Below are 18,841 nucleotides of genomic sequence, written 5' to 3' on the forward strand. Positions count from 1 at the left end.
CGTGAAAAAATGTTGTTCTATCAATGAAAGCAAATTTGTTATCATCACCGATTCAATGAGCGCATTACTAGGAATAAAACAGCTATATACAACTCACGCCATACTTCTCAAGATCAAAGAAGAGTTATCTTATCTACAGACTCAACAAAAAGATATTTCCTTTATCTGGGTACCTTCCCATATGGGAATAAGTGATAATGAGGAAGTGGACTCTCTGGCAAGCAATGCAACCACCGACCAAAGTATTGCTATCATAAATCAAATGCCTTGTACTGATCACAAAGTAAATATCAAAGCCCACGTGTACAGAGCATGGCAAACTACTTGGGATCACAGTGCTAACAAACTCAAAGAATGTCTAAGTCATGTAGGAACCAAACTCATCTTACCAAATAATAGAAAAGACCAAGTCATCATCAACCGACTCCGAATAGGACATACTTTCCTTACACACAAGCATATCTTCAACCAGGAGGCTGCTCCGATGTGTACCAAGTGCAACACTTAGTTGTCAGTGAAACATATAATTGTCGAGCGTCCAGTGTACCAGAACGAAAGAATCGCGTGTGCCCTTAGTGATAATTTAAAAAGTATACTAACGTCAAATTTACAGTCTTTATTAAGTTATCTTAAAATGACTAAACTATATACCAGATTGTAAAAAATATTTTTTTATGTAACAATATGTATCTTACTGTTTGTGTATGTCCCCCCGCTAATAACCCTTTGTGGTTGATGCGGGTATATTTGTTTAAATAAAAAAAAATATTTCTTCTCGAAAAAATCTCTATAGTGCAATTCAAAACAACACGATAACACAGGAAACACACTAGGAAGACGAGAATCCCAAGCAACATGCAAATTGGACCATTCCTTATTGAATCCCTCATTGAACTGAATTGGTCCCGCGACGAGAATTAATAATGGAATGATGTCTTAGTTTTCATGCATATAGAAGTAAGGAAAAACCTTTGACAGATGGTAGGATGCTATAAAGAGTGTTACAACAATTTGGATATACATCGGGAGCACTGGAGATAACTAATGGAGGCCTGACTTCATAGTAACCGTTACAGGCTGTGTGATCCTAACGATAATGTTACGGATATTTAATTTCAATTGTACAAAGGTAGATCACGTAAAAATAGAAAACTAAAACAATTCGTGTTAAGAAAAAGTTTAAGAACATCCTGTACATCTAAATAGGTCAATACACAAATACGATAAATATACCTCGTCCTCAAAACAATAAATTTTTTATCTATGGAAAAGAAATGTATCATTATAGTTGTATTAAAGCAATAAACACGTCTTCCTTTTATTGTCGATTAATCGATTAGTATTATTAGGATTAGTGTAAAACAATTTGTTACGTTCGAATATTTTTTCCAATTGAAGTCGATAGTTGTAGTATTTACTTAGGGAGCTAAGTATTAAAATATTTGAAATTCCAAAGTTAATCAGATAAATCCAGAATATTCAAAATACTATAATGTACGTATCAGCTTGCCAATTTTCGTCCATTTTTGCATATATGCTTCCTTGTCCCACATCTATTTAGGGTTGTTGTCGCTCATAATGTTCCAACTGGTTTCTAAGGGTCATCGCTCCATCTTAAAATCTTGTAGATTGGATCTCTTAGTGCCTGGTGTAACTTTATTGCTCTTCTAAAGAGTTCACTTGAACTACAGCCTGGACATTATTCTTCAGCACACACTCTTGTTTCCTTATTTTGATTTGAATCTTTAACATTTTTTTTACAATCGGTTCTCACTGTGGATTTTAACTTCTGTAATGTAACGTCCGTCTACAAACCGCCAAACGCTGACTTTCCCTTCGAAGAACCGGATAAATTTCATCACATCCTACAAAATTCGTACTGTATGACTTTAACTGCCACAGTGTCGCGTGAGGTTATAACGAGACGTTCAAATATCAAATAACCAGAAAAATAATCTAAGACTAATACATGATCCAAATGGTTACTTTTCATACAGAAGGAATAGGGATTGTTGATGTATAACCTTTTCAATCACTTTCCCAAAAGTAGAAACAATGGTTATGGGTCTGCAATTGTCAGTGTTTGAGGAATCATCTTTTTTGAAGATTGGTAGTATTTTTGTGTATCTTAGTACTTCTGGAAATACTCCAGTTGATAGAATTAAATTAATAAGATGAGTAAAAGGTGTTAAAACTATTTAAAAAGTTTCTTTTAAAATTTTGCTATTAATTTCGTGAACGTTCCTTCAATTAGAATTTCTAAGAGACTTTATTATTTGAGCAACCTCTTCTTCCACAACGGGACGAAAAAAAGGGCTTGCTCGGAGAAGGATAATTTCTATAATTGAAGAGGACATCTACATTAATAGTGGAAAGAGATGTAATTATATTCTCTGCAATTGTAGTAAAAAATTTTTCGTCTGTAAGTAGATCAGGTTGTACCGAACTTGATGTTGTGTTATTTCTTTCGAAATTTACTATTTTTCAGCAGTCTCTAGGTTTATTATTGGAATTAGTAATAAAATTACTTTAAGCTGACTTTTTAGCAATTTGTAATTACCGGTTATGTTTAAATTTTTGTCGTTTGTATACTTTCAACAAATCGGGATCCTTAGTGGCATCTGCAATGTGTTTAATAAGAGAAAGATTAGATCTGTAAGACCTTAATTTATTATTAAACCATTGCACGGGCGTTTTTTCAGCAGTTTGTCGTACTTTTTTTAGTGGAAAATGCTTTAATATTAAATTGTTATAAGTTTCGGTGAGAAAGACTGTCCAAAAATCAAGATCATTATTAATATCATAGAAAAAGTCCATATTTGTACTAGCTAGCGCACGTTTAAGCTTCTGTAAACCAGAAGGAGTAATAAACCGTTGAAATGTTTGTTGAAGTATCAACAACTTTATGCTCAGAGTCAATAAATAAAAATTGAGCTCGATGATCAGAAAAACAAGGTTTAAATACGCCGCCTCTGTAGATATTTTGAGAAAAAATTGTCAGAATGTTGTCGATGCCACTATTGGACTGGGATGTGATTGTAGTACAGTATACTCCCTTTATAACGAACACGGTTATTACGAGGTTTCGCTTATAACGAGGTACATTAGATGTCCCGTGAAATTTCTATTGAACTATAACCCTTTATAGCGAGGTAAATTTGCTTATAACGAGAAAAAATAAGATTGAAAAACGTGTTTTTTACGTTTTGGCCCGGTCGTAGCTATAAATAAATACCCTTTTTAACTGCGGGCCGCCCGCAATAAACTTCTTACAATTTATGATTCTTAGTCGGAATTGTAAAATTTATGATTCACAAGTGTCATTGTATTGGGTTGACCATTCACACGTGTTTTAAAGGTTGTCAGAAACTTTATCCAAGGACAAAACGCAAATGAAGAAGCATAAAACTGTTTCACATCTTTAGAAAATATGATAGATAGAGTACTGGACAATTTAAAGCAGTCAAAAATGACAAAATAACTTTATACGCTTTATACATATTTACAGAATACAGATTTTTTGTTTTAACGTATATCATTGACAGTAAAAGTAAACAACTCTTTTTTGTATTAATGCATTTCATTGACAATAAAAGTAAACAACTTTGTTTTAAAAACGCCATTCAAACAATATTTATTAGCATCTTATATTGCTCCGAATGGCTTCACTATAGAAAGTTAATGTTTTAGAAAACTACATATTCATATGTATGCACAGTATTATTGTTGTTGGATATAACGAGATCCGCTTATAACGAGGTAATTAGTCTGCCATTTCAGTTCTCGTTATAGAGGGAGTCTACTGTATAATCATTTACAGTTACTTTTAGTTTTATGATCAATATGTCTGCTTTACTAAGCAAAGTCGTTATGACATTCTCAAAATTCACCAAAAACAGTCAAAGTCACAATTACCCAATCTGTATACAGTTAAAATATTGGTTTTTATTGAAGGTACATAAATTGCACAAAACTCTTGCTCTACATTATATTCATTTAGATTAAAACGCCCTACACACGTAATGATTTATTGTACTGCGTGTTTATACTGCAGATCGTAGAGAAAATCGTAAGGTTTGCAGTACTGTCATTTTCTGTACATACGATGCAACACATATCGTACTACAGTAGTTCACATTTATCGCATTTGTGGTGTTGTTATTAAAAGAGTGAGGATTATGTCATCAAGATTTTCAAAAAGAAAAGTTGCGGCCCTTATAATGCTAATAGACTTGGCGTCGCTAACGCTAAAAAAATTTTAATCAGCGTCAATGTAAACCCCTATATCCCGAGTTTGAGGCAAGTCGCTTCATAAATCAAAAAATTCAAAATAGCGCATCCAAAATGGCGGATTTTTAATTTTTAAAATTAAAAACATGTATTGTCGCCGACAGTACATATTATGTGGTCCAAATTTCAACTCAATAGCTCAACGGAAAGTGCGCCAAATTAGCGTTACAATTTTTCACCTTTACATGTTACATTATATAGATACATACACAAGTTAAATAAAAGCTTTTAAAAATCAAAAGACGCAATTTTATGATATAATAATAATTGTTGATGAATCTTACCTTCTTCAGTTCACGCCTAAAAGATGTTCTTATATTATTTATTTTCTTTTTTGTCCCTTCTGGAAACAGTTCCTGAAATTTCTTAAATAAAATATCATAACTTGAGTTTCTATTTATTTTATTTGCATAGTCTTTTGATTTTACATTCCATAGACAGCTGTTTTGTTTATATATTTCAATAAACTCTTTCCAGAATTTTTTTTGTTTTATTTCCCACTACTAACTGGCTATCAACAATAATACTGCCGTAGTCAAGACTCTACACATGTTACAACTTGCGTTCAAACACGATCGTTGTTACGATATTTTATGGAAGCTCCGTACGACACGACTACTACGTACTGCGCAGCATCCAATTTGCCTACGCACGTGACGATTTATCGTTACTGCGGCAGTTTTAACCGATGCAGTACTGCATGCAGTTTGATAAATCGTTAGGTGTGTAGGCCGTTTAAGAGAAGAATACATAAGATTTTCTTTAACATAAATTGCAACTCCACCCTGTTTCTTTCTTAAGCTATGTTTTGTTAGAACAGTGAGCGACGCATCTCACAGTCAGTCGAACGTCGCGCACGTTCGTCAAAATCAAAGAAATGGTTTTCTATGATAACGGTTTGTTAGGTTCTGCTGAGCTGCGCGTACTGTACGCGCAGTGTACGTCGACGGTGTGCGCTGGAATCAACTACGATTTGATTTGGACGCAAACGTTCAGCTGAGCTCACAGCGTACACATCTATACCGAAATTATAATGGACAGTGGAAGTGTGACGTCACAACTGTCAATTACTTTCCAAACAAAAGTTGAAATGCCCAATCTCAAGACTTTTTAAATTCTATAAAGTTAACATTTTGCTTCCTCTGCTGCTTTTTTTTTCAAGTATAGTGTTTTTTACGATAATACCATCAAATTCAGTGTTCTATTTCTATAAAATATAGTTTAAAAATTTAAATTAAAGACATTCTAACCTTACTTTATTGATACATGCATTTTATTGTTATTTTTATAAAACAACATGCTTTATTATTTACACAACCTTGTAAATTTGTTGTAGTAACTATTAGAATACTTAGATATTGCAAAAAGGGAAAGATTCTGTAAAAAAAAAATGAAAAAATAACGAAAAATACAAATTATCCACACTAAACAAGGTTTGTTTGGAAAGTGAAACTGACAGATGTCAATAAAATCTACGTCATCACTTCCACGGTCCATTGTATTTTTATATAGTTATTATTATTGTAATGATTAAGTGATGTCTACTAAATTTTCTCCCGAGGAAGATGAAAGACTAGTGGATCTATTACAAATTGTAAGACAGTCCCAAATCAATCCCTGGAGAGTCTAAAATAATCTCGAAATTTTTCCTCGTTTTGAAACAATCTTTCTTCGACTGTTAATTTAAAAGCACCTTCTATATTAAGACATGAAAAAATTTCGTTTACATTTTTAGCTTATGAAAGAGTTAAGGTTACTGTAGACACAACTTGTCTAACATAGTGTCTTAGTTCCACTACACCTACAACCTTTGGTCTTGCCATAGACTCTATCGCGTGTCTATTGACAACTCGTGAACATATCTTGGAGACAAAAACCCAGATAAAAACGTGTCTATTATTCCTATGAGATGTCTCCATGTACTTGTTTGTTGATTATTCATTCGCAAATCCGTACTAATAGATAAATAAGTATAAGCGTAATCCAAACATTTATCTATTCTTTCTTTGAATCACTTTTTGTGGAATAAGAGGTACATTAAGCAATGTTTAAGATACAACCAACGCACATCGGTATTATACATCTCGGTTTCATTACCAAAATACTCAATAGCGCACAGTATCTTATCTTCTTAATGAAAAACAAATATTTGAAAATATTATTTGAGTATTGGCAGAGTAAAAATATCGCTAATTTCTAGTGGTTTGATAAATATTAGTCTAATACACGCTGTGTTTATTGTCGCCAAAGATTAAGTTGTAACCATGTGTAAACTAGGTATGTATTTATTTTATTATTATGCCCATTTGAAGGGTTATTAGTTATTATATTTACTTTGAAATTTTTTTTTTGAATTTTACGTTAATTTATGTTTATTTTAATTTTTGGATTGTGTCATTTAATTGAAAAATTTGTTATTTTGCAAGTTGGTGTGTAGAGGAAAATTTAGGTTTTTATTTATTTTTTTTTTATTTAAAACTGCTTCAACCACAAAGGTTATTCGCAATGGTCGATTTTACAGATAACATAAATTAAAAAAAAAAAAAACAAAGAATACAATTGAAGGGTTTGGTGCAAAAACTAGTCAACTCCATTTTTTATAATTTGTGGAAAATCAATAAAAACTTTCGTATATTGTTATTTGTAGTAATTTTTTGTCAAAAAAACCCAATTAAGTATTGGTATTGGAAAATAATTTAATACCAAACTGATAACAAAATATTGTTTGAGACTTCGTCAAAAAAATTAAAGTCTTTGAGTTTACTGATTTTTGCATCGAACCTTCAAAAAATACACAAATAAAGCAACATTATTGCGTTCAGCATTTATTTATCATAAAATAAAAACGTAACTTTATTTTTTATCTCAAAGCAAGTCTAAAAAACAAGAAAAATAAAAGAGATCACAGGAAAAATAACAAATAATGTGACAAAAATTTAAAAAACAACTTTTCAGAAAAGTAAACTTATATATAAAACATAATATATAAAACATAATATATAAAACTAGAAATCTTCAGTTTCAACTTCGCCACTGTCACTATCCAGTTCTTCTCCTTGTTGTTCTTCATTTTGATTTGTGACTCGTATTTGTTCGTAGTACCAGTTATACAGTGTATAAAAGCCAAATGGAATAAATTCATTATTTAGGTTACTGTACATATTTATAAAAAATCCCGAAATCCCAGTTAGAAAGTTTTATTGTACAAGACTCACCAATTTATGTAAACACTGCTTCTACAACTCAACAGCACGAGTCAGCTAATTTTATCGTGAATCCAAGTGCATCTAAGCCAAGTCACAAGAGAAAAAGAGGTCAACAAGGAAAAACTATTTCAATCGGAGACACCGAACAATCGAAAGACGGAACAACGTGGAAAGGTATTGATTCAGGAGGATCAGTAACTGGTAAGATTATGATTTTTAGTATCTTCATATTCATTGAATGTTTGCTCATTACAGGACGCCGCGCTCAGCACAACATTTATCGAGAGGAATCAGGTCCTACGTCGTATGCAAAAAGGAACGTGAGGAACAATTGTGTGGTAAGTGCTTGGCATCTAATAATCAACGACAGCATGTTACGTCATATAAAAGAATGCACTATTGCAGAAGCACATCGATGTTTGAAAAATGACACATGGACTATAACTTTGGAAGAGGCTGCCCTTGCTATTATGTACGCAAGAGGAGTCTACGGCGCCAAAAATTTCCCAACCAACAGCTTGTGGTCAACAGTATGGGGTCCTCAGTTTTTTAGGCAAACTATGCCACGAGACAGATTCAAGGATATTATAAAATATCTCAGATTTAACATAAAGCAAACGAGATCTGAACGATTGAAAACCGACAAATTTGCTCTAGCCTCTGCGGTTTGGAATGGATTTATAGAAAATAGTGGTGCTTGTTACAAACCGGGAATAAACCTTACTGTGGACGAACAACTACTGCCTTCTAAAGCCAGGTGCCCGTTCACACAGTACATATCAAATAAGCCGGATAAGTTTGGCATAAAATTTTGGCTTTTGACATGCGTGGAATCAAAATATATTGTAAATGGTTACCCTTATACTGGCACTGATCATCTACGCAAGAAAGATACAAGTGTTGGTGAACATGTTGTTTTGCGGTTAATGGAAAATCAACTGGGAAAGGGCAAAAATGTTACGACAGATAACTACTTTACATCGTTAAAATTGGCCAAGGCATTGCAAAAAAAATCAACAAGTCTTGTGGGTACTTTGAATCGCAACAGAAAGGAAGTTCCTCTAAGCGTAAAGAGTAAAAATGGAGAATTATATGTTACCCATATTTTCCAGAGCTACGAAAAGATAACACTTACTGCATACCAAGGAAAGAGTCACAAAAATGTGCTTTTGTTGAGCTCATTACATCAATCAGTGGATGTTGCTGTCGATGGAAAAAAACTTCCTCAAACAGTAAGTTTTTATAATAAAACAAAATACGGGGTTGATGTAGTGGACCAAATGGCGCGTCTTTATACTACAAAAGTTGCTTCAAGACGATGGCCAATGCACGTGTTTTATAACATTCTTGACTTAGGAGCAATAAATGCATGGATTATTTATAAAGAAGTTACTGGAAGTAAAATCAGTTGTCGTAAATTTATTCTTCAGCTGTGTGAAGAATTACGGGCTCCATACCTTGCCTCCCGAAATCTGGTACTATACCCAGCACCACCGGATTTACCAACCACCAGCACTGTTACTAGCCAAAAAAGAAAAAAATGTCAGTTAAAAATGTTTTGTAAAGGAAATCATACTTCCAATGAGTGCCACGGCTGTAACATGGCAATGTGTGGCAAATGCCAAAAACTGCAAACTGTATGGTGTTCCAAATGTTTAAAATGAAACTAAAAAATTAAATCAAATTCTATCGTCAAGAGTTTATATAATTTCTTAAAACTGTTTATTTTTATTTTTTGTTTATTCCCAAATAAATAGTTATTGGGATTGGTTTTTATTGATTTAGGATCTTGGGGCCAATATGATCCCTTCGGGCTTTCTAGGTAGGTATGCTAAGCTCGACTTTCTAGTGTTAACTGTATTACTTGCTGCGTATCTCCATTTACTGTAAAAGTGGACTTCCGCCTTTACAATTCTAACGAACAGAATTCATGAGAGACAGTAGTAGAAATGAAAACGGTAGTGATCAGTGTAACCAACATAAAGATGGGTCTAAGTGATTAAGTACATTAAAAACATGGATTTTACTATTGTTTGAGATTTTTTAAAAAATATAAAATTCTAATAGTTTTCGTCTATAAAGGTTTCAACAAGTTACACAAGATTTTAAAATGAATAATCCAATTGTTGAGTGATAATGACTTACACAACTATACCCAATAATGCAAAAATTACATCATAAAATCTATATTTTATTTACCGTATTTTTATACTAGATAAAATCATATTGTTTACCAAAATTCTAATCAACTAATATGTGTTAATAATCTTAAATATACTCTAAGATATCAAGCGACATGCCATTATAAACGCACTCTTTGTTGCAGTTTCTATATATTACAAAATGGTTCTCAAAGTGGAAACGGAACCACCCGAAGAAACCAAACCTATTTTGGAATCCAACGCCTCAAGCGAATCGGACTACAGTGAAGCAAAGCTACAAGAAGCATACAGACATCTTTCCCTGTAAGTAACGGTGTTTATTATAACTGCTAATCTTTAAAAAAAAAGGCTGCCTATTTAGATTTATAAAAGTGCCTATAACGTGTCCTGTCGTTACAAAAATATAGTTATAGAGATTGACTTTTTTGTAGCCAATGAGCTTTGACTGCAAATAAAATGTATTGGTTACACGAAGGGTGTCCAAAATTAATAAGAAATAATATGTATGTAATAATAAAATAAATAAAGTAATAAAAAGAGAAACCATTTAGATGGAATGTTGCAAAATATGTCATCATGATAAGCAGTGGCATTACAGCTCGTTATGAGCTAAAGCCTTCTTCAGATTAACTTTCAATTCACCCCTGTCACTGCAACTCTTCTACACGCTTTAACTTCATATATATATATACAAGGATTTCCACAGTTTTCACTGTATTCCTTCACTCAACCGTTTTCTCCAATTTTTCCTGTTTAGCCAGTCCCCTTCCTGTAGGTTTCCTTAACTCATTGCTTCGTCCACTTCATCTCTGAAAGATCTTCGGGGTCTGCCTCTCTTTCTTCTTCCTATCGGGCTCCACTCTGTTATTCTATTTATCCACCGATTTTGGTCTGCTCTTTTGACATGTCCGTACCAGGTTAACCTCTTCTATTCGATGTAGTCTATTATGTCGGAGTTCATTCCCATTCTCCTCTTAACCACCATGTTATTTATTCTATCTCTTCTTGTTACTCTGCAGCTTCTCCTTAGGAATTCCATCTCTGTTGCTCTTATTTTGTTTTTGGTTTTCTTATTTATTGTCCAATTTTCCACCCATAAGTGAGGATACTTCTTGTCATGGTATTATATATTTTTTTCTTTGTTTTCATGCTGATGTTCTTATCCCATAGTACCGGGTTCAATTTTCGTATGCAGTCTCTTGTTTGTCCTAGTCTATTTTTTATATCTTCCTCCGTTGTTCCTTTGTTTGATATTATGAAACCTAAATACTTATACTTGTCTGTTCCTTTGATTTGTTTACCTTCGTCTATTTCCAGCTGTTTTATTTCTGTATTCTCCGTTGTTAGGTATTCAGTTTTCTTTAGGTTTATTTCCATCCCATTCTTTGTATATTCCTGCTCCAGTTTTCTCATCATAAAACTGAGGTCATCCTCGTCTTGTGCGATCACTATTTGGTCGTCGGCAAAACTTAGCGTATATAGATATTCGTTCCTTACCGGTATACCCATTCCTTCGCACTTTCTTTTCCATGGTTTCAGGGTTTTTTTCAGGAATATTTTGAACAGGGTGGGGGATGTGGAGCAATCCTGTAGTAGTCCCTTTGTCGTCTTAAATGGACTGCATATTCTATTGCTCGTTTTGATAGCTACTTCGTTATTCTTGTAGAGTGCTTTTACCGCGTTTATTAATCTTCGTGGAATCTTCGCTTTAACTTCAATAGATTATAAATCCTCCTTTACTTTGTCTTCATACCTAAATATCGATCACGGGTGATTCTAATGGCACTGCAGTAACATATTACACACGTATGTGCCACTAGTATCATCGGTGATCGGGAACAACTTATTGCTTTTTAGTGAAACATGTCACACAGTAAAATTTTTCGCAAATATTACAAAACCTAAAAACAAGTTTGGTTTTCTTTTAACCTTCTTTACTGTCTTTTGTTGCAACTGTTTCAGGGTAACACTAGTTACAACGTTTTCTCTTCTTCCTAATGCTTGTAGTTTTGCTAGAGAAAACTTAGTGCCAGGAGAGAATGTAGGTGTCAGAGAGGGTAGAGAATGGAGACCAGGTAAAATTCTGGAAAGAGTAGATAAGGCACCCAGATCTTATTTAGGACAGAAAGAAAATGGGGAAGTGATCAGGCGAAACAATTATCACTTGAGGCCTTTCCTAGTTAAAGCGGAAATTAAGATGAATACTGATTTTGCACATAATGATAGATGATTGAACTCCTCATTTGGGAATCAGAGTCGTGGAGTAGAGGAACCTTTAATCTCCCAGATGAATGCTGAAAATAGAACTAGTGCTAGACTCAAAAGGGTTCCAGGTTATGATTACGGTCACGGGGCTCTATCCACAATGGAAGGGGACTCGTTTTCAGTTGTCACTACTTGCCAGAGGCATCATTGTTATAACGTGGGATTTTGATATTGTTGATTCTTGCAGACATTTGTTAAAAAGTATGTGTAAATAAATGTATTGAACACAATGAAATATTATTACTGCGTCAACTGTAACAAGCATATTCTTTACAGTAGTAGGTAATAGACTCAGGCATCGGACTGTAATTGACTAAACTAAAGATTAGCATTTTCCGAAATGAGATAACTTGTTGTTTTGGTATGTTGAAGGAATTATATATTATTAAACTATTAATGAAAGCCGTATTCAATAAAACTTCAATTGCAGCTTTATGGCTGTTTTTCTCAGCCATAAACGAACCAGCGAATAGTTTTTCTCAGAGGTGAGAAATATCTTGCGAGTTGATCTGAGACGTCAACACCATCTTTTCCTTTATTATACTTTATAATTGCTTTAGGTTTAATGACAAGTACACCATCTTTCTTATATTTACCTGTCTCTTTCATGTCGATTCCATGTCTAGTCGTCAAGAAAAGTACATCACGTTTATCGTGCCATTTGCCTATTACAATGCCATCATAATGTTTCTTTCCAATTATCTCTCTTTTTTTTTAATTTTACGTAAAGTATGTCTTCTGAAATATATTTTCTGTTTTTAAGTCATCCCTATGTGTAGTCATCCCTAGCCTCCTTAAGAATTTCTCTTCAGTCGTCCCTACCCATCGCCTTTCTCCGCCAAGCACGTATTCCCATATTTCTCATGTCTTCATCGATGTTATCAAGGAACCTTGTTCTAGGCCTTCCTCTTCTTCTCTGACCAATGGGTCTTTTAAGGAGCGTTTTTCTAGCTGGGTCATACTAATACATATGCGGAAATAATATTAACTATCAAAAGACGAAAACTTGAGTACTTAGGACATGTGATGAGAGGGCAAAAATACGCATTATTACAACTTATTATGCAAGCCAAAATCCGAGGAAAGCGAAATGTGGGAAGACGAAGAATATCCTGGCTTAAGAACTTAAGGGAATGGTTTGAATGCAGTAGTGCAGAACTTTTTAGAGCGGCAGTCAACAGAGTCCTCATAGCCATGATGTTTTCCAACCTTCGATAGAAGATGGAACTTAAAGAAGAAGAAGAAAAACATTTGAGGTTATGTAAAATAAATACTGTAATATTTTGTTTATCATTACAAATAATCCAGCAACAAGATTTTAAAACGAATAAACTACATATATCTACTTACTTCATATAATTTCAAATTTACCAAAAAAATTGCTAATTCCATAGAAAAACTTGATAATGAATGTCACTTACCGTTTCTACAACGCCTTTTTATTTATTTACGGCATTATCGCGCCTAACAAAAGAACATAGCAAGCTATGGGTTCCTAGTGCGCCACAGTAAAACTATTTGAGCGTCCTCACAGTGCCGACCGTTATAATAATTCTGAAAGTTAAATACGTACAATTAACACCGATGATCCTAATGGCACAATTGTAATCTGTTAGTTAGGATCGCCGGTGATCTTTGTGGCAACCAATGTATTAAAACTACAACGACTGCGCCACAAAGCTTGCTTTTTTATTCCTCCATATTTTCTTCTTAAGATTTTTCACTCAAAACGTTTAACCAGTTCTTGGTCCTTCTTTTTAAGTGACCACGTTTCTGCTGTATATGTTAGTACTGGTCATGTAAGTGACCATAGTTTATAGACGGTCAATTTCATTTTTCTGAGTAGTTGTTTTAAGTAACTCATTAATAAAAGAATATTTTTTAGGTCAATGAAAGCTGGCCCACTGTCGATAGACAAACCCATCATAGCCCTCAATCTCTTTTCGACTGCAGTCAAAGTACAGAACGTGCCGTTAGCAAAGCAGTGCATAGAAATCCTCAACAATCATCTCAACAACACAAACGTCTTGCTCATTCTACGCCATATGTCTAAATGTATCTCGGAATATAAAAACATAACTGTCGATCCCTTTGATTTAGAACCTTCAGCGCCACCTATCGTAGAAGAAGAATACGAAGGCAGCGGAGACTGGGTGCAAGATCTCGTCGATAACTTGAGGAACAACTGTCTTCTGGAAATCGATAAGAACGCGGACTTGGTCATGAAGCAAAAAGAAATTCTAAATCTTACCTACTGTGATATTTTAACTATAACTACCAGGGACTCTTTGCAGGTTTCCAGTGAAATTCTGGTATACAGCACAATCATGAAGTGGTGCATTGAGGAATGTAAAAGAAGAACTCTGGAAACCCATCCAATCAATTTGAAGGCTGTGCTCAGGCAACTCATATATGCTCCACGGTAAGATTTATATACAATTTAGAATTACAATCTAAACAATAATCGCATCCTTATAATATTTGATAAAAAAGTCTAGTTTTTAAATATTTTTTTTATTGGTACCCCATTTTGCTTATTTAAAGTACGCCGTAGCGTGTTCAAATTAAACTTTCAAAAACGCGCGTGTTTTAAAGTTACCCTGGCAACATCAATAGTTTTAAATATTTAGCCGACCTGACAAGAGTACATAACTTATAATGTCAAACAAATAATATAGGAATAAAATATTAGTAACAAATATTTCAAAATCTTCATTCAAATATTTGAAAATGTTAATCTTTTAAATGATTGTGAAAAGTACAGTTGTTGGTATTGTTTGAAATATTTATATTTCCGTTTTTTAAATCAGAGGAAATGCTGATCAAATTATTACTACCGACATTCTTGGAAGCCAATGGAGTTGTACTCCCATTAATGGCACTCCCAATAATGTTTGAAGCATTCTTCTCATTGGTATTTTAAGCAATATATACAACCAGTAATAACAATTAATTTGATGTGAAAGATTGCAAATTAATTTTTGTCTTTCTAATTTCCATAACAACGTAAGTTTACATCACAAATTTAACCATTTTACATTATTATCTCTTATTTAAATTTTTTGTAGTAATAATACATGATTTCAAAGAGTACCAATAAAAAAAAATAGCGTAAAGTATTCGTAGATAACTGGTCTTTAAAACACTGGCTCTATTTCGAGCACTCCGATGTTCATCGCGCGTGTTTTAAAGACGTCAATATCCACTTATACTTTAATATACTATATTAATATAAGATTATTACTCAATTCCTGTTTTCTATTTTTAATTTTTTTATATATTTACATTGCATATTAATTTGTTTTGTTGTATAATCCTCTTCCGCAATAATTATGTGACATATTTGATATAAAATGAATTCAGGAATTTTCTGTAATTTGGCAACAATGACGTGTATCCAGCCAAAAGCCAAAAAAAACTGTACTCGCTATAACTGCTGTGCTAATAAGATTCTTAAATTTGGAATTTTTGTTGCAATATTGCTCTTTTTATCTTCTCTTCAATAAAATTGTGGAGACTCTGACTGGCTAATATCCATGCTAAAAGAGAATAAAGCACATTTTTTCTTCTTCATGTGACTCCGCCTTTAAGAACATTGGTGATTATCATGGCCCATTTTACTCTGCAGCAGTTCTGAAGAGTTCTATTTATTCTTTTTCCACTCCACTGCTTTAAATTTTTCAACCAAAAGATGCGTCGTCTGCCCGGTCATCTTTATTCTACTAAAAGTAGCTCATTTTTCTTTCCTTCATAGTGTTGAGTATTTCTTTTTCTTTTTTATCTTTCTTAATGTTGTGTGTTTGAGATGTGTAACACCACATCTCAAAGCTAGCGTCATTTTTCACTTGCTTCCGCAATTCTCCAAGCTTCAACTCCATATAAAAGGGCAAAGAATATTCTAGCATCTCATTACTCTAGTTCTAATTTCTAGTTCCAGTTTTTCATTGCATAATTTTGCTTTCATCTTATTGAATTTCAAGGCTACGTTCTCATTGTTTATTTAGCTCACATCCCAAGTAACTTTATTTGGGTACTTTGTCTAGAGCTTTTCCTTTATCGTAGGTTATTTCGTCTTCAATCTTGTTCTTACTGGCAATCATGATTTTGGCCATCAACCAAAATTTGCAGCATCCTTCTCTATTTTCCGTAAGGAGTACTGTATCGTTTGCATTTTTAAGAATATTCACTGGTGTTCCTATGATATGCCTTCATTGATGTCTTCTGGTGTCTCTTTAAACATCTTTTCTGAGCACATTTAAAAAGTAAAGGGGATAGTACACATCATTGCCGTACTTCTCTTCTTATGTAGGAGATGTATCGCCCTCCAGTTGTTATATAATTTTTCTCAGGATCTTCTCTAACTCTCCCAATTGTTCCGTAGGGTTAAGTTGTCCTTGTCTTTCTACTTTCTGGACTTCAGTTTTCAGCTTCTTCTAGTCCTCTAGATTCTAGGTATTTCGGTAGTTGTTTATAATTTCTTTAGTTTGAGTTTTATATCTGTCAAAACAAGATGCTGGTCACTTGCTATAGCTGCCACAGTACCTTTAATCATATTAATTTCTAATAGAGATCTTATATTGTCAAGACTAATTTATTTTTCCCGCAGATACGGACTTATGACGAAAAAAGAATTCCTTTGTCGGACGATAGACGGGGTCAAAGGCCCTGACCGCAGCGGGATGCTGGAAGAAGCAGAAACCGAAAGGATACTGGAATACATAAGGAAAAAAGGTAAAAACAAACCCTTGGACGAACTGCCGCACAAAGGAGGACAACCCAGGAAAGTCGGTCACGAAAAACCCTGGAAGTTCCAATCGGCGAGCAGTAAGGATAGCAATTGCTCCACTAAGTCTAGTTGCGACAAGTTCATCATCAATTTCCTCACATGCTGGACTGCTGTATTCGACTGAACTCTTTTCTATCATTCACTAGTTTTGAGATGTTAGATTTACACTATTCGTAAGTAACATTAATGAGTGATGCTGATATTTATATTAGATGTTTTATAGCTTTATTATTTTAAAATGTCTTTAAATAAAAAGTAGAAGATAATATTAATTATTATCTATTAGAAAAATATTAGAAAAATAGACTCCTATGGATATTGTTCAATTCAAAACAGATCCAGCCTGTCTGGACTAATTAGCTTTAACTTGAAATAGTAATAAAGCTTTTATTTTTATTAAAATCTAGTGCTATTGCAACAATACTATTTTTGTAATATACTCAATCTTCGTAAATATCTTTTGAATAACATTAATCAAAAGTTACGCTTTAAAATTATATTTCCGATGAAACATTGCTTTTTTTAATGGACAAATCAGACTAATAGTCCGGTAAAATAAGGATGCAACCTCGGAATGAAAGATAATAAGCTGAAAATTTGCATACGTCTTTATTTTGATGGTATAAAACTTACCTCAAAAGTCTCATATAATCACGTGTCCGCGACTTAAGATATTTAAGGTCAAAGGTCACGAAAATGAGTTTTCTGCAAATATCTCGTTTCCCTTACACTTTATGACATTTAAGGTGGTAAGAAAAATTGTAGAATGGAAAATTCTCTTAAATTTTTGTCCCAAGTACTTTTATGTACCTTCAACCCTTCTTAAGATAGAGCGCAAATAGTGGGGGACCGCTTACCTGTGTATACGGTAACGCGAAGTCAGCCAGTAGGATTCAATAAATAATAAGTTATATAGTTAATTATTCACTTAAAATACTATTATTATCATTAAATTTTTATTATTTATTATTTAATAAACTATATTTATAGATATTAATTATAAAATATATATTTTTTATATAATATTTATTTTATTTTTACCAAACATACAATATTAAATAAAATACTTTTCGTCCATATTACTACGAATATTATATCTCGAAATACAAATCTCTTGTACGGCGGTTGCTGTTTCTGCGAAGCTGTAGCAGATGCTCCTTTGTTATATATGACCTAACCGGTTTTTTTTTAATATGACTTTCTACACACCGTGGCGAATGAGTTTGGTACTTCTATGTATATACGCACAATAGCGGTGGAGGCATATTTCACTTGATGATGGGAATGGTAGGGTAGAGCTATTTTTCTACGTTAGTATTTCTTTACCACAAAAAATTTATTTTATTGTTCAGTTGAAAACGACATCTTAGCATCGACAGATGTATAATGTTGAGTGTATATTTTTAATTGCAATGGCTGATTTGTGTTTTATTTGTAACAAGTTAATATATATTTGTAACAAGTTAATACAAGAATTATTTGAAAATGGAGTACGTATTTTCTTAGCAGCGTATAATGCTTCAACATCAGAAGACGATATAGACTCTTTTCGATACACCCAGTTCATCAAATTAACAAGACTCAACAAACCAGTGCAGTTATCAAGTCTTCCACCTTCAAGTGCAGCAGCTCGTCAGCATATCATTCGTGTCTATTATTAGACCCAAATTTGGTTGGGAAATGATTTAGAACCCCAAGAATTCGGCTGGGTAATGCAAAATGAATTTCTGGAACCAATAACAACATTATTACCTCCAGCACCAGAAGAACTGCTGAATACAATATTTAGCAATTGCAAGAAAGGTTGTGGTTCTAATTGCGGATGCAGGAAATCAGGATTGCAATGTACTTTAATTTGTGGGCAGTGTAATGGACAATCATGTCTAAACCCTTCATCAACTTCAGATGATTTCAATGAAGAAAGTGAATATGCACCTGATATTCTTGAATATTTTTATTCTGATACTTTAATAAACGAGAATTATTATGATGAATCCGATATTGAGCAGTCAGAGGAAGAAGAAGAAGAAGAAGATGATGAAGAAGAAAATTAATACAAAAATATTAACCATACATAATAAAAGAATATATATTATATTTGTAACTTTAATAAATCGATTATTGGATTAATA

The 18,841-nt window shown here is 33.4% G+C and overlaps 1 protein-coding gene across 2 annotated transcripts in view; it reads left to right on the forward strand.

The window, feature by feature from the left end:
- Positions 1-18,841, forward strand: part of axed (BTB/POZ domain-containing protein axundead) — an 87,106-nt gene that overhangs the window by 45,152 nt on the left and 23,113 nt on the right. Inside the window, exons 1-4 of one of the 2 annotated variants that reach the window (XM_072542674.1) lie at positions 6,388-6,567; positions 9,823-9,961; positions 13,809-14,345; positions 16,530-16,882. In XM_072542674.1, the coding sequence (XP_072398775.1) occupies positions 6,555-6,567; positions 9,823-9,961; positions 13,809-14,345; positions 16,530-16,833 (993 nt within the window). In that variant the 5' untranslated portion in view covers positions 6,388-6,554 and the 3' untranslated portion in view covers positions 16,834-16,882. Of the gene's footprint in view, positions 1-6,387; positions 6,568-9,822; positions 9,962-13,808; positions 14,346-16,529; positions 16,883-18,841 lie in introns of those variants that run through there. The other variant, XM_072542675.1, reaches the window with a different exon arrangement.

This window comes from Diabrotica undecimpunctata, chromosome 9 (genome assembly GCF_040954645.1).
Source record: "Diabrotica undecimpunctata isolate CICGRU chromosome 9, icDiaUnde3, whole genome shotgun sequence".
Lineage (NCBI taxonomy): Eukaryota > Metazoa > Arthropoda > Insecta > Coleoptera > Chrysomelidae > Diabrotica > Diabrotica undecimpunctata.